At 35.6% G+C, this 27,851-nt stretch overlaps 3 protein-coding genes across 38 annotated transcripts in view; all 3 read left to right on the top strand.

The window, feature by feature from the left end:
- Positions 1-27,851, top strand: part of LOC126724227 (putative disease resistance RPP13-like protein 1) — a 248,182-nt gene that overhangs the window by 134,741 nt on the left and 85,590 nt on the right. Inside the window, exons 12-16 of one of the 36 annotated variants that reach the window (XM_050428698.1) lie at positions 188-333; positions 404-755; positions 1,018-1,216; positions 2,591-2,722; positions 2,812-3,627. The exons of 26 other annotated variants lie outside the window; for them this stretch is intronic. The gene's annotated coding sequence lies outside the window, so the exon portion shown is untranslated. Of the gene's footprint in view, positions 1-187; positions 334-403; positions 756-1,017; positions 1,217-2,590; positions 2,723-2,811; positions 3,643-27,851 lie in introns of those variants that run through there. 9 more of the 36 variants (XM_050428697.1, XM_050428701.1, XM_050428684.1 and 6 more) reach the window with 9 other exon arrangements.
- The window catches only part of LOC126724225 (putative disease resistance RPP13-like protein 1), a 285,952-nt gene that overhangs the window by 55,065 nt on the left and 203,036 nt on the right, over positions 1-27,851 (top strand). The window contains exon 3 of the mRNA XM_050428669.1: positions 24,996-25,135. Within this exon, the coding sequence (XP_050284626.1) occupies positions 24,996-25,135 (140 nt within the window). The remainder of the gene's footprint in view (positions 1-24,995; positions 25,136-27,851) is intronic.
- Positions 18,142-19,479, top strand: LOC126724238 (protein IQ-DOMAIN 11-like). Its single transcript, XM_050428736.1, has 3 exons — positions 18,142-18,284; positions 18,466-18,593; positions 18,683-19,479. The coding sequence occupies exons 2-3, from the start codon at positions 18,531-18,533 to the stop codon at positions 19,289-19,291; spliced, it is 672 nt and encodes a 223-aa protein (XP_050284693.1). The 5' UTR covers positions 18,142-18,284; positions 18,466-18,530; the 3' UTR covers positions 19,292-19,479.

Here is a 27,851-nt window from a genome sequence, read left to right on the forward strand (position 1 = left end):
TTAGAATCCAGTTTTCAAATCTTACAAGGAGTAAAAGTTTACGAGTCAATTGTCATCAAGTTCACTGACTAATCTGCTCCATTACTAATCAATAGTATTCTTTTTGATAAGTACTAATCAATAGTATTCTGTATTGGTATTGGTTTTTAACTTCTTTTTCTGAACTGATGCATGTATGTACTACCAGAAACCACCCTACCAACGAAGTTGCAGAATCAATCAGAACCTTCTTAGACCAATGTAATTTATTGGTTCTCCAATGGCTCAGAAGAAGAGCTGGTTCAACATAGTGCAGAGGTTCATTATAAGAGAGACAAACTCTAAACAAAAATGGTAAAGTAATTTGCTTACTTGTTCAGTTTTGGTCTTTGATTCTGTTCCTCACTGCTAGAACAATTATCAGGATTTTTGGAGGGCTTAAGATCAAAAGATTAGCCTCGCTCACTTCACCGTCATCATTAAATGAAAGAACTCTTGGTGAGGCTGGGGAAGAGCAGATCAAGCATGCTCTTGCTGTGGCCCATGCCACCATTGCTGCTGCTGAAGCAGCTGTTATGACTGCTCTAATTGCTGCTGCGGTTGTCCAGTTCACCCCTCAATATAACCATCAATGTGTAAATGAAGTGGAAAAGTTTTCAGTCATTAGAGTTCAAGGTGAAGCCTCTCAGTCCAACCATCACTGTGTGAGAGAAATCGATGAATTTGCTGCCACTAGAATTCAGTCTGCCTTTCAGGGTTACCTTGTGAGTTTAAAGGTCTCTCTATCTCACATCTCCTTTCTCAAATTTTATTTTTTCTCTGGTAATTGACATGTGTTGGAAACTATGTATATGATATAGTTCTGCCGGATAGAAGAAAACATATATCAGGAATTTGGTATTGACAGAAAATTTATGTCTACTTTTAACTCTAATAATAGCCGCAGGGGGGGGGGGGGGTTGGGGAACACAAATTAGACCTGTTTTTTAAGTTCTCACAGATTGTATAATTATGAAAATATTTGTGAGAGTTTTGCAGGCAAGGAAAACTTTGTGGACTTAGAAGGGAATTGTGAGGCAGAGTTGTATGATGCCAAACTATAACTACCCTATAGTTCTTCCAGTCCACTTTAATTATTCAGTCACAAGGCTGCGCAAGAATATTTGGAATGGTGGAAGGCACTTAGAATTATGATGGAAGTGAACAATCGCAGAATTGGAAAGACAAGATAACAAGGGTATGTGATGCTGCAAGAACTGGCTCCTGTTTCTCATTTATCTCTTTCAGGAACATTAGTCTTCTGCCTGTCTAATAATGAAGTTAACTACGTTTAATAAAGCGTTACTAGGAAAATGGCTATGGCGGTTTGGGGTTGAGGAGACTCGTCTTTGGCGGAGGGTTATAGCTTTGAAGTTTGGGGAAGAGTGGGGGGGTTGGTCGTCCAAATTAGGCAGGGGTGTTCATGGGTGTGGTTTATGGAGAAGTATCCGGAAAGGTTGGGAGGTGTTTAGCAAACACATCCGATTTGAGGTAGGGGCGGGGGATAGGGTGAAGTTTTGGACAGATCAATGGTGTGGGGACTTACCTCTCCATCTATCCTTCCCGGTTGTGTATGGGATTGCTATTAATAAGGAGGCATCTGTAGCCTCGTCTCTCGAGTGTCTGGGAACCGAGGCCCGGAGAAGTTGGAAGGTTCTCCTTCTTAGAAATCCGAATGATTGGGAGTCGGGTGTTGTGGATGATTTCCTTCATTCCCTGGGTTCTAATTTACCTCTATCTGAGCAAAGAGACCGTATGATTTGGAAACTGTCAAAGAAGGGGGTTTTTGATGGTCGATCGTTCTATGATAAGCTTCGATGCCCCTTGCCTATTATCTTTCCTTAGAAAGGTGTTTGGAAGGTTAAGGCTCCTACGCACGTCTCCTTCTTTGTTTGGTCTACAGTTTGGGAAAAGATTCTTACAGGGGACATTCTGCGGTGTAGAGGCTTCGATTTTGTTGATTGGTGCATTTTGTGCCGCAGTAATGGGGAGACGGCGAATCACTTGCTTCTTCATTGTGGAAAAGCTTTTCAGTTGTGGAGCCTGGTGTTTAGATCTTTTGGGATTTCTTGGGTCTTGCCAAGATCGATTGCAGATACGCTTTTCGGCTGGTGGAACTGGCTCAGAAAGCACTCTTCTAGAGTTTGGAATCTAGCTCCGTTGTGCGTTATGTGGTGCATTTGGAGGGAGCGAAACTGGCGTACTTTTGAGGACAGGGACAAAACTGATGACCAACTGCTCGCTTACTTTTGTGGCTCTCTTTTTGATTGGTCTAGGGCTTGGGGACTCACCTCTAGTGATTCTATCCCTATGTTCCTTAGTTCTCTTCTTTGTAATTAGTTCTTTGTTGGTTCCGCTTGTTTTCTTGTTTTCTCCTTTTCTTCTCCCTTTTTTTTGTTTCCTCCTCTATACTCTCTGTTCTTCCTTTTGTTTTCTTGAGGTTTTTTAATATATTTTTCTTACTTATCAAAAAAAAAAAAGTCTTCTGCCTGTCTAATTAACCATTTTACATTATAGTATTTTAACTTACTTTGTCTCTAAGTTATGGATGGCAAAATGTTATGATTTTCAGATAGACACAAGGAATCAAAGAAGGTGGGATGACAGTGTTTTGTCAAAGGAAGAGTTAGTTGCATTGTTTATGAGTAGGAAAGAGACCATGCTTAAGAGAGAACGGATAAAGGAGTAGTGGTTTATCCATCTGGTAAGGTCCTTTTGCTTTATGATCTTATGATTATATATTTCTCAAATTTTGATTCAACTACTGATGTTTTCAACTGAAAATATTTTCAGTAGTCAGCAGATATGGATCAAAACTTAGTAAGTGGAAGATGAAGGCATTGGTTGGATCAATGGGTAGATACACAAATTACCCTAAGTAGAGAACTTGAAGATTTGGATTCGGCTTTGACTTCAAATCGAAGACAAAGAGAGGACTATGAAAGAAGGCAACTTAAGCTAAGAAATGTTGAGGGACAGAGTAAGTTGGAAGGATTGAATTCTCCAACATTTGTTCCCAAAGTATTAATTCATTATAGGAGACCATGCTCATTGGGAGATCATAATTCTTTGTCAAGCTCTCCTGTTGTTCCAACTTACATGAATGCAACTGAATCTGCAAAGGAAAAGTCCAGATCAATGAGCTCATGAAAAATAAGGCCCATGAATTTTGATACATGCTCTGAAAGCTCTTCACCATATAAGAATAAACTCATATCCTTTATTACTACTGAAGTGCCAAGTGGTGGTAGGATTGGCAAGACTAGTGGTTTCTAGCAGATCTCCAAGCTCAAAAGGCCTTCCAAGTCCTATAAAATCCAGTAGGAAGGTAAAGGATCTCAGTTTTAACTTAAAGTGCTCATTTCAGACTTTGGATAGACATGGCTTTAGATAATTTCAGAAGTTTGGTGCTAGAAGAGAACTTAGTTAGTGTGTCAGGTTGGAGTGGAGAACATAGTCTGTAATTTAATCTAGTTTGAATAGTTAAACAATGGTGTGCTATTTAATCTCATCATCAAATGAGTAGCTCACTGTAATGCTGCATTGTAATTTAATCTAGTTAGAACTCTACTCTCCCTCCCTCCAAATTGGCCATTAAAGTGTAGTGAGGTTTGGGTTGCATGAGAGACTTCTTTTTCTCTGTTCAATACCATGGATAAGTGTGTTCAACTTTAACCCCCAACGTGCAAAAGAAATAAATAAATCTATTTTACATCACCAAAAATTACATTATTTATTTTAATTACCCACTTTTTAGCAAATCATTTTTTTATAGGTAACTTTTTAAACACATCTGACATCTCTTTTTTTTTTTTTCCTTTGCAATACCGCTAATTAAAATAATATTTTTTTTCCTACCCAATTCCAAAATCCAGCAGTAAGTCAGCAACTTCTATCCATTAAAATTAAAAATAATAAAAATAAAAACACCAAACCCAATAGCAACCACCCTCACAAAAACCCAACCACCGCTCAAATACCTAGAAATTTTCACACAAAACCCAACAACCACAGCCACTGCACCACAAAGCCCAACAACCACCCAAAAAAACACTCAACAACCCACGCAAAGGGCCAGTGCCACCACTCTCGACCCAACAAACTTCCACAAAACCCATCAATCACAGCCAAATCAATTTGCAATCTCACACCCAACTTTCCAATTGATTTGCAAACTCACCCACCACAATGCCACCTCCACAATCTCCCCAGTCAGGTCGTTGGAACCCCGTAGCCTTGCATGATGCAGAGTCCTATTTCCTCCATTGCTAGCCGAAAAGATTTTTGTGGATGAGAGAGAGAGGAATAAAATAAGGGGGGAAATGATTTGCATATTGTACAGTGGTCATTTATTTTTAGATGTTACTATATCATTTTGTAAAAACTTAGCACATTGATGAAGTACCTGATGTGTTGAGGGTGATTTTGTGTGATTCTATGTATTTGATACTTTATTTTACACAAACAAAATCTAAGACAACTGTTTTTGTCCACTGCTTTGAAGAAGGAAGAAATACTCTCATCCGAAAAGATGTAGTAGCATTAGGCAAGGTACTCGAATTACTGGCAAAGGAGCATCCACATCCATGTGCATATGAAGCACATTTTCAAGCATAGGATAGTGCGTTGCAATATCAAATGTTATCATTTATGCTGGATATGGGGCCTAGGCGTGCCCAATCAGGGAGCCATTATGAGCCCAACCAAGATTAAGGGAGCTTTCTCTTCCAAGCTATTGTAATGGATTAGGAAAACCACATCATTAAACATGGTAGGTTCCTTTCAAGAAGAATTTACTACTACAACAACTTGATTAACTGAGATACACATCCTAATAGTTTCTGAACTACTTGCATTTTCACTCACACAAAGATCACACCACATACGACCACTGCCCGAAGATACTTGACATTAAGTCTAGTACATAAAACCAGATCTTTAACTTGAGATTAATGCACAAAACATTATGGACAAAATAATATCAAAAAGAGAGGATCAAATTAAGGCTTAAGTTAGTCTAACCTCTCAAATAAAGTTAGACTTCCTATAAGATCCACCAACTCTAATCTGGAATCTAATTTCAACATCAAGATGTCAATAAATTGAGATGTTGCAGCTCATGTACACAACAGAAAACAATCATAGTAGTCAGAACAGAAGCTTTTGTAAGCAACAAGTGAAAACTCAGTAATATCTACGAAAACAAACTCAATACTTTAAAATAGCTCCAGCATTTCAAATATGCTGTCTTCAGCAATGCTTAAGCATAATAAAAGCAATGTAAAAGCTTACATATGTGTCTATACTATGCTCATCATCCCAAAATATCAAGATTCTTCATCTCAAACTGAGTAAATAAAAATCAGTTTAACAGCAGTACACATATGTCTATCCAATTCCCATCATCTTTTCTTAAAACCATATTTCTTACGTTCATAGAATAGGTCCGTTTTGGCACTCCTTAAATTGACAATTATTGATATTATCTTTTCTTTTATTTTTGTCTACAATATTTTTATAATACTTTCGTAATAAATTCTAATCGATTAGTTATTATTAGTTGTTATGGGTGGGCAAAAAAGTAATTTAAATGGTGGATTCAAATTAGAACCAATAACAACTAACTACTATAATTTGATGTGAAATTGTTGTGGATGTAGCACTTCTCTTAAAGTAATGATTATTTTCAAATATGTTTTTGCCCATAATGCAAGTTATAGGCACAATATTTTTACAAAAATAGTCACAATAAAATCTATGTAATTTTTTTTTTTTAATTATGTGATAAGTTGTTAACAATAGATAAAAAAATATGCTGTCAGTAGTAAGTCCAAATAAAAGCTAATAACAACTTACTACATAAACTTTATTATGAAATTATTGTGAAAGCATTGTGTCAATTGCACAATCTTTTTTGTTTTTAAAGAAAAATAGCACTAATTTAATAAGTCTAAAAACGCAATAAAATATCATAATAGTTTTACAAGTCTTTGTTTTTAGTTGTGGGTAGTCTAGTTTAATATTCTATTAATTTATTTAATTTTCTTATGACGTTCACACCTCGTGAATTTTTTTTTCTAATTTGTTGTGACCTTATATAATTGTAATTAAAAAAAAAAAATTAATCCCACCCAAACTCCTCTCTCTTTTTGGTCTTCTTTTCTTTCCTTTTTTTTTTTTCCTTGTCTTTTTTCTTATCCACCTGTTTCTTCTGAATCTCATCAAAATATCTTTTTCTTTTTTTTTTTTTTTCCAATTCTTCTGTGAAAAAGTCTCTCACTGCAAGACCAAAGAAAACACTTGCATCTCTTCAACTTTCACAGAACAAAGTAAACTTGTGTCAGTCTTCACTCCAACTCAATAATCTGATCAGGAGTGTCACTTTGATGGAACAATTTCAGGTGCAACGCCATAGAAAGAGTGAATAGTCAAACTTAAACTTACTCCTCTAGAAGAAATCTCATGCAACACTAGTTCAAGATGTTTTTAGCCACTGAGCTAAAATTTCTCACGCATATAACAGTTTTCCAGGTCGGTCTACACTCTACAGACTTTATACATAAGAACTCATCAGATATCAATTGAGCCTCACAGGCAATTATTGAAGATGTAAAGCTCATGCTGAAGGGTTTTTTTTTTTTTTTTGGGTTTTCTTTTTCTACATCAGAATCTAAAATTTCATTGCTCACAATCTTGTCATGGGCTACTTTTATAAGTCAGATGGGCTGATTTTGTATGGCAGATAGTTTTTAGGACTGAAAAAGAATAGTGACTTGGCCCATCAAACTCTCTTTCTTATTGATTTATTTAATAATAATAAATAAAAATAACAATCACTCGGTGCACTAAATTTGAGCTACTGTTTCCTGACATATTTTACTTGGGGTTGATGAATAGAAGAAATTGATAAATTTTTATTGGACGGTATGACCGTACTATCCATTTAATTGAACATATAGGATGTTGGGACAAGAAGTTGTATTTTTCATTGATGTTCAATTGAGAAAGCAACAAAGATAAGGACAACTTTATATTGCAAAAGTCAATTCCAAGTTTGTATGGAAATAATGGAATGGAATCTCACCTTTGTGGAAGCTATTTGTTGACTTATGACTTGAGTCATGAGTCACGACTTCAATTTGATATGAAGGTGCATGGAACATCTTGCACATCGCCCACACCAAACTTATCCATTATTGTCTGGAGTCTTTTACCATTGAATATCCAGGTAAGTTCTTACCCTCCACTAACTTTTCAATTATTAAGCTCTTACCCTCCACTAACTTTTTGATTATTTAATAAAGAGAAATCACTACAAGAAATTTGGTTATTTTCAACGGTTGAAATCGTTGAAAAAAGTACTAAAAATTGTTGAAAATAGCATTTTCGACAGTTTAAATAACCATCGAGAACCGCCATTAATAACTATGTCAAGAATTTTTTTCTATTGCCTGTGCAACCGTTAAAAAAAATGTTACACTTTTATCAACGGTTGATAAACGTCAAAGTATTATTACAAAAGTATGCTTCTTACTTTTTTCCACATGCACTCAACCATTGGTATAAGGAACCTTAAGATAAATTTCAACAGTTTGTAAACGTTGAAATAAGTATGTTCTCTAATAAAAAAAAATTTTGAATGCACTCTTTCACATTGATCAAAATTTAATAACCTAATTCGAAACATAAACATAAACGCAATTGTTCAATTCCAAATTGAATTACAACAGCCAATCAACTACTATTTTAACACAATGAAACAAATTGTACAAATCAACATAACTCAACTACTCTGTCTATTACCCTTTACATTTTTAAATTTGAAACATGAATCACTACTTGCTACACAAAACCTGTTTTGAATAGTACACTTAAAAGTATTTACAATAGCCAATCCTAGTACACTAAAAGGTATTTGGAGAATTCTTGTTTGCTGCATAATTTGCTACATACCTTCATCAAGATCATCACCAACTTCATACCCTCTCAAGGTTCTACTAGCATCAACAACATCCTCTTTGTATTTCATGGAATATTGTACTTTGCATTATTTTCTTTTCACTTCAAACACCAGGGAAAAGGAAATGTAAGGATCAGGTGAAGAACACATACATTTCTCTGAGATTCTGTAAGCCGGTAAAAACATTGTCAATTGGTCCAGATAACTAATTGTGGTTTAGATTTCTACAAGAAAAGAATTAAGAGATTCTGATTGAATAACCAAAAAGAAAAAGCAATTTAGTAAATAGGCACTTTGGGGGCAGCAGTAACTCACTGATGTTAGAGACATTTCATGGCTGGTAGAGAGTGGGGAATATTTTGTCTCAAATAGTAGTATGCCATATTTCTGCATTCACGAAAAAGTAGAATAATCACCAAAAACTTGAAAGAAAAAAAATTAAGCATACAAGAATCACAATTTACAAAACAGACATCCTACATATTCGTGGCATTGGGAGGTAAGCTATATGGAATTTCACCCTGAATGTTATTGTAGCTGACATTCCTAAAGAAGAAACCAGAATAAAGAATTATATAAACAATGCTGGTACAACTTCAATAAGAGATAAATATAACAAGACATATTCACTTGCAGGTGTGTCAAATGATGCAGGTTATTAAGCTGGCCTCCAATAGGTTTAGTCCTTGAATTTTACTGCACAAAGGGTAGTAGAACATGGAAGGGTAAGGTTTTGGGCCTTTTTGAAAATGTGGCATTGTTAATAGAAAAATAGGTTAGCTAAGTGCATTACAGGCGTACAGCAAATGAATCAAAACATGACACTCCTGTCCATGACTCCTCACATGGATCCCCACCATCCACTCCCCATCCCTTAATATACAGCCTTACCTACTTGACCATTGACTACTGCTATTTCAAGGCAGTTAATCACTTTTTAAATTTAACTATAGCTTAGAGATCTTAACAAGATAGGTTAGCTAAGAGGAGCATACGGATGCTGCACATTAAGTTCAAAATTTAGAGTACTCAGTATCACATGCTCAGCCTAAATTTATTTTTTCTAATTCTTTTTATTTTTATTTTTTTGAAGGGGGTGGGGGTGAAGCTATGAAGAACTTATAGTGGGGAGCAGATAGGACAAGAAATAAATATCCTGCTTAAGAAAAATTTCACAAGAAGCTCTCAATACATTGTTCAAAGGGCATAGGGTCTACTCAGACAAAGAATTCCTAGTGACAAGGCCGACCAAATACAAATGACAAACCAAAGGATTTTAATACAATATTTAAATTACTTTATGGAAACATGAAAAACAAGGCAACCGGCCATAGACTTGAAGCAGACAAAAAGAGTTGATTGCAGGTTGTAGTTTATCCAAATTAATCATGCAATTGATATGGAAAAAGATGCTGGAACACTGAACTTATCAACAACTTATTTTCAAGAGAAGACATAGATGCAAATTTGGATATTCCTCTTAGCAAGAGATAAAATAATATGGAGTTCCACACCGCATGGTCGGTTCATGTTTAATTGTGCATACAATGTGGCTAGTGAGGCTAAAACAATAGGAAACAAAAAGAAACTGTTTTTGGTCAGCATTATGGAGGAATAAAATTTTAAGAATCACATTAAAGTCTTTGCATGGAGGGCATGTCATAATGCAATTACAAAAATGAGTATTGTCAAAAAGCTGTCGGAACAATTACATTAATAAATTCAATCTTCCCTGCTAAAAACAGTCAAAGTAGCATCATTACCTCCATCATTCATCGTATTAGTTCTTGAGTCAAATCTATCCTTTGGATGGGGTTTCTGTAAATTTATCAAACATAACTAATCAGGGCAAAATCTGATTTGTTCTAAAGAACTAAAAGCTTGATAAGATGAATTAGAGTTGATAGGAAAACTACTAGGGGCTTAGGGAATGAATAACAAGGTCCCCATACTAATTATAAAAAAGAACAAGTCAATCATCCATTGATTGTAAAATAACAACTCAAGCATATGTTAGGTAAAATTTATTTCCCCATGAAGAAAAATTAACAAGAAAAAGAGGCCAAAAAGGGGGGGAGCAGAAGAAATCGATTATGCCTGCAAGAATTGTAACACAATTAAAATAAATAATTGTTAGCTTATCAAGCTGGGCACCCCTAGTGTCAACTTCCGATAAAAATTAAATGTAAAACGTCAAACTGGACTGCTTTTAAGCCAAGCTCAATTGTAATTATAAAAGTTAGTCAATCATCAACCAATTAGCTATAGCTCAATTGGCACTTCCTCCTCTCATAATAAAGGGACGGAGGATGAGGTCCTGAATACTGGATTCGAGACCCACTGGGTGTGTGTGCGTGTGTAACTTACCAATCAAAATAGATAGTCAGTCATCAATAACCTGCCATTCATAATGGGTTTTCAGATTCCTGCAAAAGCAATGAAGCTTCCAAGGACCTTAGTTCAAAAAAAATCTAAATCACATTCAGTTTTTATTACCAGATTTTAAAATACATGAACACACCAAGCAATAAGTTTTAATGTGTCTAAAATTTAAACAATGAAAAACCATAAACAAACCTTCTTCTTTTTCTTTTTTTTTTCTCATTCATCTCCCAAAGCGTTGTCGCCAAACGATGCAAACTTCCTCTTTTGAGGTTTGTAAGCTACTAAGAGCTTGTCACTGATTTAAATCCTGCTTTGCCAATTGGATTTAAGAATGCTGACCATGGCATCTAAGAGTGTGGAGGAAATGGAATCCCTAGAGCCAAAATATGAATTCTGTTGCCTTATGAGTGATTTCTGAGAAACCTGAAAGCACAATTACTCATCAGAACAAAATAAATAAATATATAAATAAAAAATGTCAACATACATGTAATATTTAGAAATGAGTTCAAGGCTTACATATGAAGGTTTGGAATAAACTACAAATTTTTTTACTAATATATTGCTGTGGCAAAGTTTCTGAGAAATAGTTTGGTGCTAATCAGTTGATGAACGAAACGAAATCACTCACTATCTCTAAAAAATCAGAATTTTTCAACCAACACAAACAAACCCACATTGCTCCTTTTATAGAACTTGACATACGAAACAGAAAATTGGTTTACAGAAAGTTATTTAAAAACAATGCAGAAAGTTATTCAAAACAGTGTGCAGTGTAGATTTTTGAGACATTTTTTCAAACCCACATCATGCATTATTGTTGCAACCATTCCCTGCATATAATGTAATCAAAGAACAACATTGCTGTCAAAAGAACTACCTAGAATTTCAACAATAATAGAATACCATAATACCTCCAAAACATAGTCAAATAACAATTTCAACAATAACCGACTCTAATTACGAATATAGTCGAAACAGACAATACAATAGTTACGGTTCCAAAGCCCCCACAAAAAAAAAAAAACGCCGTTTCCAATTCTTACAAAATCATCTATGTTTGTATATGCAATCATAAGGATACGTTTTGAAAATTACATTACTTACACATACCAAAACAATAAACTGATCTAAAACTCATATCCAAGAAATGCATAGACATGGGGATAAACAATTAGACAGAGATTTTCCTACATGGGTGTAGACAATTAAACCATTCACCTCAGAAACTTCATAAAAATCTGGGTTGAGCGTGACTTCGAGCAAATCCATCTGTGGGTTGGGTTGGGCATGCCCATTTGCCCATCTGATCAAGAATCTTGAATCTGTTTAACCAAAAATAAATAAATAAAAAATTGTATACCTTTGTTTCTTGAAAAAAAAAAAAATCTGGAATATAGAAAACATAAAACAAATTGGAAAGTAAAATGAAAATAAAAAACAAATTGTATTTGGTTTACGGATGGTTCTAGGGCTATTATGCTTTGAAGTTGCGTCTCCAAAACCAAACACAACAATAAAAAAACAGAAAAGAAGAGATTAAAAAAAAAAAAAAAAAAAAGCAGATCACTACAATTGAAAGGGAAAGCGAAAGAAGTCATCTTTACCGATAGTCGGTTTGCTGGCTGACGGTAGCGGCTGGATCTATTCTCTCTTCAAGTTTCACTAAGGTTGCGTTTGGATTGGGATGAAAAGTCTGCGTCTGCGTTTACGTTTTGTTTTTTGTTTTTTTTTTTTTTGTTTTTAACGCGTTTTTGAGCGTTTTGAGGGGTGCGGCTACTGTTCATGCACTGTTCAATGAACAGTAGCCGCAAACTTTGACTTTTCAAATATTTTTGGACCAATCACAACACATCGTGTACTGTTCACGGACCCACAAATTTCACTTTTCAGCAACTTTTTCATTAAAAATGGGTCCCACGATACTATTCACACATTTAAAAATTATTTCGCTACAGTGTTTTTCAGTTTTCAGTTTCAGTTTTCAGTTTTCAGCTGTATCCAAACGGACCCTAAGTATCTTCTCGTAAGGGGTCAAAGGGGCATTACTGAGAAGGAAAAAATTGAAGGGAAGTTGAAAATATATATAGTGGTTACCCACTGAAACGGTGTGGGGCTTTTAAAAATAATTTGTTAAAATTTCCTTTTTTTTTAATAATTTATTTTTAAAAAGGCTTATTTGCTGATTTGTTTTTTTTTTTTTGGTTTCCCACCGTGTATCCTCAAATCTTTCAACCAGAGACTAATCACTGTTCGTGCCGGGTCGGCCCACGAAGGGGTAAAGCACTGGCCCAGGAAATCTTTTCAAAGTGCAGGTAGCAGGACTCGAACTAGGGAGCACACCTAGTCGAGCCAAGTACAAGCACTTTGAGACCAAGCGCCGAACCGCTTGGCCAACCCCACTGGGTTTATTTGCTGATTTGTTGCTATTTTAAAAAAGTGTTTTTTTTTTCCTGTAACTACTACCCAAACGAAAACACATATTGTTTTAGTGTTTTTAGATGTAAATGTGTCGGTCATTTATGTAGCTATATGGCGCAATGAGGCGCAATCAACAAAAAGTCAAATTTTTTCGATTATTAGTTATTATATAGATATAGATATACATATACATATATATATAGAGAGAGAGAGCAATAGATATAGATATACATATATATATATATATATATATATAGAGAGAGAGAGAGAGAGAGAGAGAGAGAGAGCAATTTGACTTAGGGACAATATGAATTGTGCAAGTTTTATTATATAAAAATAAAATTTATAATAGATTATTAAAATAATTAAAAATATATATTAAATTTTATACTATATGTCTTGAAATTTTTGGTAATAAATTTTGGTAGGATTACAATTTTAAATATCTTGAAACTTAAATAATATAGTTCACCTAATTAAAGCATCCTAACAAATAATGAGATAAATAGAGTTTCAATTGGAGGAGTGGAAAGTTTCTTGGAACTTTAGGTAATACTAGAATTTCTTCTAAATACTAGTGTAGGGACACGATCTTTTTAGGCCAAGCCCAAGATGCATGGAACCTTAGACCAGTGAGCTCAATACAACGAATTTGTAGAGAGTGAGTCAAAGAGCTGGACTTTGGTGTGAGAATAACGACCACCAAGGTATTCCCCATAGGCTGAGTTTAACAGAGAGAATGGGTCCTCAGCATGATCCGAGGAGCTTTTTCTGGTGCTTCTCGCGTGTTGGGGGTCTCTCCCCTTTTCCTGGTTTCTCTTTACTCCCCTTTTTATAGTCGTTTCCTTCCTCCTGAATGGGGTCTCTAGGGTAGGTATTTGTCCCATCAGCCCCTACCTCCAGTTGTTGGGAGTGGTTGTAAGGACAGGGAAGTATGGCTGTGTCAGGCACAAGGTACTGAATGCAATAATGACAGTCTTCCCTTAGACGCTTCCATTCTCTCCGTTGTTTTTCTCTGCTTTCGTGCTTTCCCTGCCCTGTGGAACGATCTGGAGTCTCGCTACCGGTGGTCTGTTATCTCTTTTACCCTCGGCAATATCCATCCGAGGAGGATTTTCCCATGGCCGAGGAGGGATTTTTCCATGGGTTGGGCCCCTGGCCCAGTATAGATATTGAAATGGGCCTATTAGTCTTTTACCCCCCACAACTAGAATTGTAGGCAAATATTAATTACTATTAGATTTAAGGGTCAAAAAACACTCATAGTAATGTCATTATTACTCTGTAGAAATTAGTGATTTAGGCATTAACTCTTCTTATTAAAAGAAAAAAAAAAAAAAAAAAAAAAAAAAAAAAAAAAAGAACCCAACATTAACTCTCCATTCTCTTCCATATCATCATCTTCCTCCTCTCATCTAACACTCATAGTAATGCCATTATTACTCTGTAGAAAGAGTTGGGTTCAAGTTACACCCGGTGTAACTCTAAGCAATGTTACACCACCCAATAACTTGTTATTGAATTAATTTTTGAAAATCCAACCGTTGAATTACATGTTCTATATGTTCTTAACATGCATGCCAATTTTCATATCGATCGGATGCTATTTACCATTTAATCCATAAACTCATCTTTTATGCATTATTTTAAATTACAAAAATTTGAATTTTAACAATTGATTGATAACATGGATATTAATTTTTGATCACTTTGAAATTTTGCAAGCATAAAGAATATACAAATATAATGTAATCTAACGGTGGATTTGTCAATATTCGCATCCAATTAAAAAATATTGAGTGGTGTAACATTACTTAGAGTTACACCGGATGTAACTTGAACTTAACCCCTGTAGAAATTAGTGATTTAGGTATTAACTCTTCTTATTAAAAAAAAAAACCCATCATTAACTCTCCATTCTCTTCCATATCATCATCTTCCTCCTCTCATCTTTCTCTTTGCACTATGTACTTTCAGGCCTCCACCATTCATAAAATGCTCAAGATTAAATTGTAAATCCAAGCGGTCATTATTTTGTTTTAATAAACATGATTACCATTTTGTGAACTCATTTATTATGGAAAGAGTATTGTTTTGCCATTAATTAACCACAGTATATGGCTTGAAAAAAGGAGAAATTTTTTTTCGTCCATTGAGTTTTGTGTTTTGGCAGTAGAGTAAAATTTGTCACGAGAGTTTTAGAAGTACTTAGCCTCAACAATCATTCTCTAAAACAATTGTGACTTTGGCCATATATTTCAAAAAATTTCGAGTACCTCAAGACAATATTGTTAAGAAATCAATGGTGATGGCCTGAGAGGACATAGTGCAAGAAGAAAGATGTGAGAGAGGATGAGAGGAAGAAAATGATGACGTGGAGGAGAGTGGGGAATTAATGCAATCTTTTGCCCCTTTAATAAGAATAGTTAATACCTAAATTACTAATTTTTAGAGAACAATTATGACACTAGCATATGTGTTTTTTCACCCTTAGATATAAAAGAAATCAACGATCTCAAAAAAGGTGCAATTTAAACCCGTCTTATATATATATATATACACACACACATAGAGCAAGGCTTGTGTCCAATGAAAATTTTCAATGGGCAAGATTTGGACACGTGTCCAAGATCCAACGTGTCTAGTGAAAACTTTCACTGGACACAAGCTGGACCCATATATATATATATGCCTAATCTTGTTTAGGATTTCTTGTTCTGATAAATCATCTATGTTCCATTCATAGAGTTTACTAGTGGATACTGTGAACTGGGCATTCCTTTCCTCGAACTGGAAGTCAGGGGGTGTGGGTCTGGGATACCAATTCTTGGTCAGGCTGATTGGGTTTACCTTGGGCTGGTAAAGCCTTTATACTTGTAATCCTCGAAATTGGTCTTTTAGACGTTCTATCTCCTTTTCAGTTTCTAAGGAGGTTCTGCTAGAACAGCTAGAAGCTTTATGGGCTTTAAGAACCTTAAGCCGGTTATCTCTAGGTTATTCCCTACTAGTTGAGGTGGTGTCTGGTGAAGGGGTAACTGGTTCCTTCTTTACAGGTTCCTCAAGCTTCTGGGCAACGATTTCTAAAGCTGTTTTATCCTTAGGTTTGAGACTAGCTTGTCTGGTTGTTGGGAGTTTAACCAAAGGCTTTCTAAGTTCTGGATAGGTCTGCTAGGGCTTCCTGGCTGGAGGATGACCTTGTTATCTATCCGATCTTCTATCCTCTCAAGTTGTCTACCTATGACTCATAAACACTGGTTGGTATAGTTGTTTTGCTTAATTACCTTCTTGACAACCTTTTCTTCAGGGGCTGCGTATTTGAAGGGAGAGGCAACTATATTCTCAGTACCACGGTGATTAAAGGGTATGGCTTCCTGGGGAGGATGACTAGACCTAACAGTTTTCTTGACACCTTTGGTGTCTTTTGTGGTCCAGTTGGTTTTGGTGATGACACAAGACTTTTTATGCCATTCAAAATGGTTTTCAAAGTATTCGAAGAAAGGGACATTGCTAGATATCTCCTTCATGAATAGTTTCCATTTTTCCAAAACTTCAATCTTTTGTTCTCTGGTATGGTTGGCTCTATAGGCTTCTCTTTTGACTCTGTTTTCTTCTGAGTCAAATTCTTTACTTAAGGCATCCATATCAGGGGTGGACTCTTTTCTTATCACCATGAGCTGATGATCAATTTCAGTTTCTGGCTGAAAGAGATCTCTTATATCAGTTCATTTCACAGGAAAAGAACAGCCCCCAAGTATTATAGAAAACAGAAGTTCAAAACTAATGATTTCTATAAGAAAGGAAAATCCAAATCCACAGGAAAGTTCATACCTAAAACATCAGGAAAATGTTTTATGTGTGAAAAAAGAGGTAATTTCCAGAAAGAGTGTAAAGCTAAGGCCAAATCCCTTATCAATACCCTCATTAGTGACCAAACCAGTAAAGAAGAAATCTTCAAACATATATATATATATATATATATATATATATATATAATTTAAGGTGAAGATAATTTACCAAAAAAAAAAAAAATTAAGGTAAGGACATTGGGTAGACGAAGTTGTCCTTATTGGTATGCTTCATTTTTTTTTTTTTTTTGAGCTATATATATTTCCTCTCAAATTTTTTTTAACTTTTTTATCAAATTTTTGAGAATAAAAATTAATTTTTATTCTTAGTCATTGAAAAGTATTGCACTTGGTAAGTTCTGCACCAAACCTTAATCTCATCTATATTCTATCTAAAAAAAAATTCTAGACTCCTATTAAGCAATTTCATTCTTCACGTCATCGTCACATCTTTTTTTTTTGCCTTTAATTTTTTGACATTAATAAATATATATAAATATATTAATTTTACAAATTCATCATAAAAGGTTTTAAATTTACATATTGTCTATACATATTCCACTCTAGGTTTATATGGGACGATTCACCAAATTCAAAAATCCACAAACAAACTTGTTGAAAACCCACAAACAAAGTGAACCGACCCTCTCCATCTTGTTTGTTCCAGGTCGCCGGCGACGGTTAGAGATCTGCTTCAACTCGATAGTGGTGGCTCGACGGCGACAAAAACCCATCAACAATCCCAGCAACAAAAACCCTAACAAATCCAAATCCAAATCCAACAATGGCAAGAAAAAAGCAAAGAAGAGAAAGCGCAGAGAAACTCGCCATTGTTATTGGTATTTTAACTTCTTTTTCTAAACTGATGCATATATGTACTACCAGAAACCGTACAAGCACAGTTGCAGAATCAATTAAAACCTTCTTAGACCAATGTGATTTATTGGTTCCCCAATGGCTAAGAAGAAGAGCCGGTTCGACATAGTGAAGAGGTTCTTTATTAGAGAGACAAACTCAAAGCCAGCAAAGGTAAAATGACTTGCCTCTTTGTTCAGTTTTGGCAACCCTCAATCTGACTATCAATGTGAACATGAAGTGAAAGAGTTTTCAGACATTAGAGTTCAAGGTGAAGCAACTCAGTCCAACCATCAATGTGAGAGAGAAACCCTTGAATTTGCTGCTACTAGAATTCAGTCTGCCTTTCGGGGTTACCTTGTGAGTTTAAACAAGCACTCTCTATCTCATATCTCCTTTCTCAACTTTTATTTATTCTCTGCTAATTTACAATTGTCTGACACTTTGTATGTGATAAAGTAATGCCTGATAAAAGAAAACATATATCAGGAATTTGGTATGGACACAAATTAGACCTTTTTTTCTTTTTAGTTCTCACAGATTGCATAGTTTTAATCAACATATGTGGGAGGGTTTTGCAGGCAAGGAAAGCCTTGCGGGCATTGAGGGGAATTGTGAAACTCCAAGCTATTATTCGAGGCAGAGCTGTAAGACGCCAAGCTATAACTACCCTAAAGTGCTTGCAGTCTATTGTAAATATTCAGTCACAGGCCAGCACAAGAAGATTTGGAACGGTGGAAGGCACTTGGAATTATGATGAAAATAAAGAATTGCAGAATTGGAAAGACAAGATAACAAGGGTATGGAATGCAGAAAGAACTGACTCATTCTAATGTGAACAACATAACTCTGATGAAAAAGAAAAATCTGTATCCCATTCCTCTCTTTCTATAACATTAGTCTTCTGCTGGTCTAATTAATAGCATAAGAATTATTCTGTCTTTAACATTTGGGTGGCAAAATGTTATGATCTTCTGATAGACACAAACAATCAAAGAAGGTGGAATGATAGTGTATTGTCAAAGGAAGAGGCCGATGCATTATTTATGAGTAAGAAAGAGGCCATAAATAAGAGAGAGCGAATAAAGGAATACTGGTTTAGCCATCGGGTAAGCTCCTTTTGTTCTATAATCTTCTAATTATATATTTTTCAAATTTTGGTTCAATTATTGATACTTTCAACTGAAAAATTATTCAGAAGTCGGCAGAAACAGATCGAAACAAGGTAAACGGAAGATGGAGATACTGGTTGGACCAATGGGTAGACACACAAATTACTAAAAGTAGAGAACTTGAAGATTTGGACTCAGTTTTGACTTCAAATCCAAGACAAACAGATGACTGTGGAAGAAGACAACTTAAGCTAAGAAATGTTATGGGACAGAATAATTTTGAAGGATTGGATTCTCCAATATTTGTTCCCAAAAGATCAATTCATCATAGGAGGCAATGCTCATTGGGAGACCATAATACTTTGTCAAGCTCTCCTGTTCCAACTTACATGGCTGCAACTGAATCTGCAAAGGCAAAAGCGAGATCAATGAGCTCACCAAAAACACGGCTCAGGAATTTCGATACATGCTCTGAAAGCTATTCACCATATAAGAATAAGTTGTCTCTCATATCCTCTATTACTACTGAAGTGCCAAGTGGTGGCAGGATAGACAAGACTAATGGTTACCAGCAAAGATCTCCTAACTTCAAAGGCCTTCCAGGTCCTATAAAATCCAGACAGATGGTAAAGGATCTCAGCTTTAACTCAGAGTGCTCATTGCAGATTTGGGATAGACATGGTGGCTTCAGATAATTTCAGATGTTTGGTTTAAAAAGAGATCTTGGTTAGTGTGTTAGGTTGGAGTGGAGAACATAGTCTGTAATTTAATAGAGTTTAAATAGTTAATAATGGGATGCTATTTCATCTCATTATTAAATGAGTAGCTTACAGTAATGCTACACAATTGATTGACACACAGATAGTCTCTTTTCCTATCACAACTATAATTGAGCAAATTCTATGCTAATTGGCATTAAAATTAAGGTTTTATCCATAGATGTGACTTTACGATTCTGTTTTAAGCCAGTTGTTTACGACACTAGAAAATGGAGAAACAAAACATCCATTGAAATATTTGGAGTTAGGGTTAGTGATTGGAGTGAAAGTCATAACATGGTTGTTGTACTAGAAGGTGTGGCTGGACACCTCCTTTTCAGGGAGGGCATTATACCAAACCTTTTACTCCCTTAATTTTTTTACTATTCCATAATTTCCACTAGACTTTGCACTTAATGGAGCCTTGACCTTGATAAATTTTCGACTGTCTTAAAGTTTAAGATGCTAGAAAATGGTGAATTCAATCATGTAATCTAACAAATCTAATCAAATGTTTCAGCATTATACCAAACCTTTTACTACCTTATTTTTTTACTATTCCATAATTTCCACTAGACTGTGCACATAATGAAGCTTGACCTCAATAAATTATCTATTATCTCAAAAGTTAAGATGTTATAAAATGGTGAATTCAATCATTTAATCTAACAAACCTAATTAAATATTTTAGAATTATATCAAACTAGTTGGTTAGTCTTGTTTAGCTATTTTTAGTGATGCTTCCTTGTGTATATATAAACGAAGCTAGTGATGGAATTAACACATATCAAATTTATCAATAATACACTAAGTTTATGTATTACACACTATTTTTTTACAAGAACTTCCTACCAACATATTAATCAACTTAATCACTTTATCAGTTTATCTGATTCCAAAAGGTGGCATTAATCATGGTTGCATTTCAAAAGTCTTGAGCACTAATACTATTTGTGAATACTAATAAAGCAGTAGAACAAAGTAAGCCTCTTCAGAATTGTGCTGGAGATAGAACTAATTGATTCTTCAGTACACACAAACACCCCAACAAAACCCTTCTAACATTGACACCTCAAACCCTCTGCAACAAAAAGAAAACAAAGGAGGCCCAAACTTTGTAGAAGGAGACCCACTTGGTGGACCGGACCAGTGGGAGTTGGGCCCAAAGCATCTTTCAGAATATGCTACCAACATATAAAGCTGATTCCATAAGTGTTGAGCACTTAATAAAGCTACCAATAATGCAATCATCCTCATTTTTGGCGTGGTCTGCTTTATCTTCCTTTATGTGTTTGATTCCTTCCTATCAATAAAGCAGTCAAGGTTGACGCCCTTTACTCTTTATGTAACCATACCAGAGTTCTTGAACTTTCACATAACAAAGTTAATCTCTTCACTCCTAACCCAATTTTCTGAGGATTGTCCCTTTGGTTACTTCATTTCATTTCCTCTATTTCCTTCTTTCCCACAAGCAAATCATGTCAGTAATTGTAGAGGCTGCTCTATCAGTTTTCTTTGAGGTGCTGTTTGACAAGTTAAGCTCCTCTGATTTGTTGATGATCTTTAAGCAAGAGCAAGTTCATGCTGACCTCAAGAAGTGGAAGACAACGTTGCTGAAAATCCGTGCAGTTCTGGATGATGCAGAGGATAAGCAGATGACAAGCAAGTTGGTGAAGATCTGGCTGGATGAGCTGGAAGACTTGGCTTATGATGTGGACGACATCTTGGACGAGTTTGCTACTGAAGCTTTGCGACGTAAGTTGAATGCAGAAGAACCCAGCACAAGTAAGGTACGAAAGTTCATCCCTGCTTGTTGTGTGGGTTTGAATCCAAGTTCTATCATGTTTGATGCCAATATGCGGTCCAAGATTAATGAAATCAATACAAGGTTGCAAGAAATTGTGACACAGAAGAATGATCTGGAATTGAGAGAAAATACAGGCCGGGGAAGGACTGGAGCAACAAGACCAAGGGTGCCCACGACTTCTTTGGTGAATGAAGGTCATACTCATGGCAGAGTAGAAGATAAAAAGGCTATTGTCAAGTTGTTGTTGAGTGGTGAATCGAGTAATGCTGAACCTTCTGTGATTCCCATACTTGGTATTAACGTTGTCGAGCACTCGATGGAGGCCTCGTCGTTTGGCAAGGTGCCGTAGCGTTTGGGTTTCTCATTCTTTTTTTTTTTTTCTTTTTTTTTTTTAATTAACATCTTTTCTAAAATTAAGTAGTAAGTAAAAACTTATAAAAAAAAAAAAAAGTAGAAAAAAAAAAGAAGAAGAAGTAAAACGGCATAAACTAAGGCACATTAACGGAGAACTTAATTGGAAATTAAATAAAACTTAACAAAATCTAAACTTATAGAACTAAAATAAAAAATTGTGAAATTTAGAAGATGAATTTAGTATTTTAGCCTATATGAAAATATCTATTTTTGGTGGAAAAAGTCTTTTCACCAAATAACAGCCACATATCATATGATATATGGTTGTTGAGGAGAGTAGTGAGGTGTAATCTTTCTCTCAAACTAATGGGATTATAAAGTAGATAAGTAATAAAATAATATAAAAATAGTGTTTTGATTAGCAAAAAAATATAAAAATAGTGTTTTTTTTTTGGTCCACTAGCTCTCTCGCATGCGTGACCGAGGTGAGGAGCAATTATCTTATTTGAGAAAGAAAAATTGGTACCACCAAACTTACATATTGGGCATGGCGTCATCGCCTATGCCTACGAAAACGAACAACTCTTGCCCAACTAGTTTACAATGATGATGAGGTGAGCAATTATTTTGATGTGAAAGCATGGGGTTGTGTTTCTGAAGATTTTGATATTGTAAAGGTGACAAGAGAAATTCTACAATCTGTCACTTTTGAATCCTGCAACGATAATAATTTAGATTTACTACAACGCAAATTGAAGGACAAATTATCAAACCAAAAGTTCTTGCTCGTTTTGGATGATGTATGGAATGAAAACTTTAATGATTGGACTAGACTGCGTTGTCCGTTTGAATTTGGGGCTCCAGGGAGTAAGATTATCATTACAACTCGGAGTTATCGTGTTTCATCAACAATGGGCAATACTCAAGCTTACAAGTTGAACAAGTTGTCAGATGATGCTTGCTTAATTGTATTTTTCCAAAACACATTGGAGACAACAAATTTTAGTGAATATCCAGGACTTCAAGAATTTGGTCCTAAAATTTTGGAAAGGTGTCAAGGATTGCCTTTGGCAGCAAAAGCTCTTGGAGGCCTATTACGTACTATACATTGTGATGAGTGGAAAAATGTGCTCAATAACAAGATATGGGATATGTCAGAAGAAAATAGTGATGTTCTACCAACCCTTAGATTGAGCTATCTATATCTCCCTTCACATTTAAAGAGATGTTTTGCCTATTGTTCACTATTCCCAAAAGATTATGAATTTGAGGAACAAGAACTAGTCTTGTTATGGATGGCGGAAGGTTTGGTTCAAGAATCAGAAAAGCATAAGCCGATGGAAGATCTTGGTGTTGAGTATTTTCGTGATTTATATGAGCGATCACTTTTTCAACAATCAAGTAGGAATAAATCACTCTTTGTCATGCACGACTTAATCAATGATTTAGCTCGATGGGCAGCGGGACAGTTGTGCTATTGGTTGGAAGATAAATCAGGTGGCAAGATTTCTACAAAGGTACGTCATTTCTCCTACGCTCATTGTGAATATGATGGCATCACAAAATTTAAAGGCTTGACAAAAGATATGCGTTTACGGACCTTCCTACCACTACCAACAAAATACTGGAGCTTCTTAACAAATTACGTTTTTAGTTGTCTGTTGCCACAGTTTAGATGTTTAAGGGTATTATCTTTATCTGGATATCAAATTTTTGAGTTACCAAGTTCAATCGGTGATTTGAAACATCTAAGATACCTCAATCTTTCTCAAACTTTGATTAGAAGTTTACCAGAATCAACAAGTTCTTTATACAATTTGCAAACATTGATATTGAAATATTGTGAGAGACTCACAAAGTTACCGGAGAAAATTGGGAATCTAGTCAATCTTCGGCATCTTGATATTGAAGGGGCCTATTTAATCAAAGAGATGCCAGTGGGAATAAAAGAATTAAAAAACCTACAAACATTGTCTAATTTTGTTGTGGGGAAAGATACTGCATCGAAGATAGGGGACTTGATGAACTTGGAGTCTCTTAAGGGAACACTTTGCATTTCACACTTGGAGAATGTGCTTGATGTCGAGGATGCAAGAAGGGCCAACTTACTTGGTAAGAAGAATTTAAATGTATTAGTGATGAAATAGGAGTTCGAGCTTGATCAAAGAGCTAGTCTAGATATTCTTGACATGCTACAACCTTCAACAACGGTGAAAGAAATTTCAATTGATGGCTATGTTGGTGCAAAATTCCCAACTTGGTTTGGACATCCATCATTTTCTAAAATGGTGCTCCTAAGGATTGAGAGGTGCAGAAAATGTACATCTTTACCTGCAATTGGACAATTACCATTGTTGAGAGACCTTGTCCTTGGAGGATTGTCTGCAGTGCAAACTGTTGGTCTTGAGTTTTATGGGGAAGATTACCCAAAACCTTTTCAATCCTTACAGTCACTTTGCTTTAAGGATATGCAAGAATGGAAAGATTGGATTCCATGCAAAGTTGAGTATGAAGAATTCCCTTGCTTGCGTGAGCTTTCTATTTATCAATGCCCTAAATTGCAAGGAAAATTGCCTCACCGTGTTCCATTATTGGAAAAATTTTCTGTTTATAAATGTGAGCAATTGGACGTTTCAATTCCAAACTTCCCAAAGCTTCATGCATTAGAAATTAAGGGATGTAAAAGGGTGGTGAGCCGAAGTACAGATAAGTTATGCTTTCCAAAGTCAACTATTCTTTCTATTCCATATGTGAAAAGCTTGACGGAGGAGTTCATGCATGGGTTAGCTAAGGTAGAAAATCTAAAGATAGATAATTGTAAGGAGCTAACATCTTTGTGGCAGGATGAATTCATATCCCTTATAACGCTGGATATAAGAGATTGCTCAAGCCTTGTCAACATCAGCTTGACATCTACTTTAAGGACACTAAATATTGTGTGTTGTAGTGGTTTGAAATCCTTGTCAATCTCTAATTGTACATGTTTGGAAAAGGCAAGCATTTCGAGATGTAATTCTTTGAAGTTGATTTCAAGAGGTCAGTTGCCTCAAAATTTGAAAACGCTAGATATAAGAGATTGTGAGAATTTGCAGTTTTTGGTAATTGAGGGAGAGGCTTCTTCTAATTCTTCTTCTCTTCTTGAGGACTTGGTTATTGGGGGCTGTCCATCTCTAAAATGCTTATCATCAAGTGGCGACCTACCTACCACGCTTAAACGCCTTCGGATTTCATCATGCATAGAGCTCACATCCTTTTCATCAAAAAACGAGTTACCTACAGCTCTTAAATACCTTTATGTACTGAGCTGTCCAAAGATGGAGTCAATAGCGAACAACTTACCCAACAATGCGTCTCTTGAATATCTTCATATCGACAGTTGTGCAAATTTGAAATCCTTACCGGTTACTCCCCACTAGCTTGAGAGAGCTTTCGATCTACTACTGTGAGAAGTCGGAGGTCTGGCCCAACTGCATGCCGAACCTCAATTCTCTTTGTATCGGCAATTGTCCAAGCGTCATATACTTTCCAGAAGAGGGTTACCCCACCAGTCTAACATCACTCTCATTTGGCGGGGAGAATATCTGTAAGCAAGTAACTGTGTGGGGATTGCACAGACTAACCTCTCTTACATCACTCTGTATTTATGATGGAATTCCAGATTGGCAGTCGTTTCCAGATGAGCAAGATGGGAAGCTGACGATGACGCTTCCTTCCTCTCTTACCCGGCTAACGATTTGGCGCATTCCAAATATAGTAATTCTATCTGCTCTTGAAAAATTGTACATCAGTTATTGCCCTAAACTCGCATCCCTCCCAGAGAAGGGCCTACCTCCCTCGCTTCTGCAACTTTATATTGTCGAGTGTCCATTGCTGAAACAACACTGCAAGAAAGGCGGGCGAGAGTGGTCCAAGATAGCCAACGTCCCTTGCGTTCTGATTGATGGAAGGCCTGCCTATGCGTTGGAGGAGGAGCAGCAATAAAAAAATTGTAAAACAAAGAGCAATATTTACTCGTAATAGTTACTCCTTCCTTCCAGGTACAACATTATTTGGTTTCATAATATTTCTCATTACATTGTTGACATCAAAAGCAGAATACAACAAAATCCTCTATGTTTGTATATGAACAATACAATTTTAATAATTCAAACCCTAACCCAGGCTAATTCTTGCAGTGTTGTAGCAGATACTAGCTTCTAAACCGCTAAACGTTATATTGGAATTTCAAAACATGGAGGTAAGTTAAATTTAATTATTTTCCTCTTTTAACAATTGAACTTCTGGCACTCTGAAATTTTAGAGTCAAGTAGTTTGTAATTTATTTGAATTATGTGAACACTTTATGCTCGGGCAGGCAGCTATTCTATAAAATGCCTAAAAGAGATATTGTATCGTGTTTGAAATTTTTTTACTACCTCATCAATATCTCATATACTTTGTAATTTTTTTAAATTATTAGCTTGGCTATCAACTATGATTTGATGATTGCAGGTTATCAATAAATGTGCAAAGAATGGCCGGATGCCCTTTTAGTACTATGCTTGTGCAGAATGTCGTTTTAAACATTTGTCATGCCTTGCATAGATTGATCAAGGCATTGTCACCTTTGCTGCAAATGGTAGGTATTTTATAACTTTAAGTCCATTAATATCATTGTTTCCTTAAAAAGGTGTACCCACCAAATATTAGTATGATATAAATAATCTAGACTATTCCATAACTTATGTTGATCTTGACCACTTCATTAGAGAAGGAGGAGCAGCAACAAACAGAGAGGAAAAAAGTTTATATATTTAATTGGTTTCATAACATTGTTCATTACGTATTTACATGTCCAAAGCTGAATACAAGAAAATACTCTATGTTTGTATTTAAAATACAATACGATTTCAATAATTCAAAACCTAATCCAAGCTAATTCTTGCATTGTTGCAACAGAGACTAGCTTCGGAACTAACAAACCTTCTATTGGAATTTCAAAACGTGGAGGTATGTTAAATTTTGGTTACCATATGTTCAATTTTTTTACCTCATCAATATCTCTTATAGTTAAATTATGCAAACCATATATGCTCGGACACGCAGCTGTATGATAAAATGCCTAAAAGAGGTATTGTATCGTGTTTGAAATTTCACCTCATTAATACCTCTTATACATAATAATTTATTTGAGTTATTGGGTTGGCTATCAGCTGTGATTTGATGATTGCAGGCTACATATTGTGTTCTGCGACATGATGATCAGCAGATGTGCACAAAATGTCATTTCAAAACAAATATTGTGCCTTGCATAGATTGATCAAAGCATTGTCACCTGCGCTGCAGATGGCAGGTATTTCATAAATATCAAAATTTCATTTAAATGTAAAAAATTTATTATTAAATAAATGAAAAGCAATATTTATTTCTTTTTAACTTCTTATATTGCATGCATTATTGATTCTTATTCTCTGCAATTCATTTTTTTAACTGTTTAGAAATATGTCCTAAAGTGCTCCCCTGGGAGGTCATTTTACGATACTAATTGGCTCCTATTTGGATGGAGAGATGCTCTTTGGATACTGATCTTTCTTATTCTATTATTGTTGTAATAGCAGCCACTCTTTGGGCTATTTGGAAATGCAGTATTATAAAGCCAAGCTCTTAATTACTGCTACTCAAGGGAAGACTATTGATGCTACTCAAGCTCTTAATTACTGCAAGCACAAGATCATGATCTGTCAAGAAGCAATGGCTGGGACTCATTCCCTAAATGTTGCTTTAAACCTCCTATCTATAATTGCAAATGATTTGTTGAAACTAAGATCAAATTGGGAACCAAATTTCAGATCTTAGTAGAAGTTAGTACAAAAAGGGAGAGTTGCTCGCCAGGTGCAAGCTTTGTTTGCAAAGATCAAATGAGGAACCAAATTGTGGTACACTGTTATAGTTGGTTGGCTAAAAAGAAATCCATAGTACTTTCTCAGATAATTCATGAAAGCTCAACCCATGCACTTATTAAAGGTGTGGTAGCTGCAGTTGTACCTACTAGTAGCTCTGAGGTTTGCAGCCTTTGTTGTGCAATGAAAAACACCAAGTTCGGAGATTAAGCAGTTAAGGAAGACATTGCTGAGCAGCGTTCATGATTTTCTAAACTCTGGGTTGATCAAATCCCAGGCAAATCCTCACTAATGCTTGTTAGCTGGCCAATTCTACAGCTTCCTCTTTTATGCAGCCTGGTCCTCTTCTTGACCAGAATTTAAGGCTTTCTCTCTGACTTAGCATCCATGTTAAAGAGAAAATGAATTTCTTGATGTGGTGAATCTTGTTTGATTTGCTGAATACCACTAATAGATG

Source organism: Quercus robur, chromosome 4 (assembly GCF_932294415.1).
Source record: "Quercus robur chromosome 4, dhQueRobu3.1, whole genome shotgun sequence".
Taxonomy (NCBI): Eukaryota; Viridiplantae; Streptophyta; class Magnoliopsida; order Fagales; family Fagaceae; genus Quercus; species Quercus robur.

Bases quoted from the DNA above. Each gene is read 5' to 3' on its own strand.
- LOC126724238 (XM_050428736.1), top strand. From the start codon at position 18,531: ATGAGTAAGAAAGAGGCCATAAATAAGAGAGAGCGAATAAAGGAATAC. The intron at 18,594-18,682 runs GTAAGCTCCTTT...AAAATTATTCAG, and splicing joins AATACTGGTTTAGCCATCGG to AAGTCGGCAGAAACAGATCG.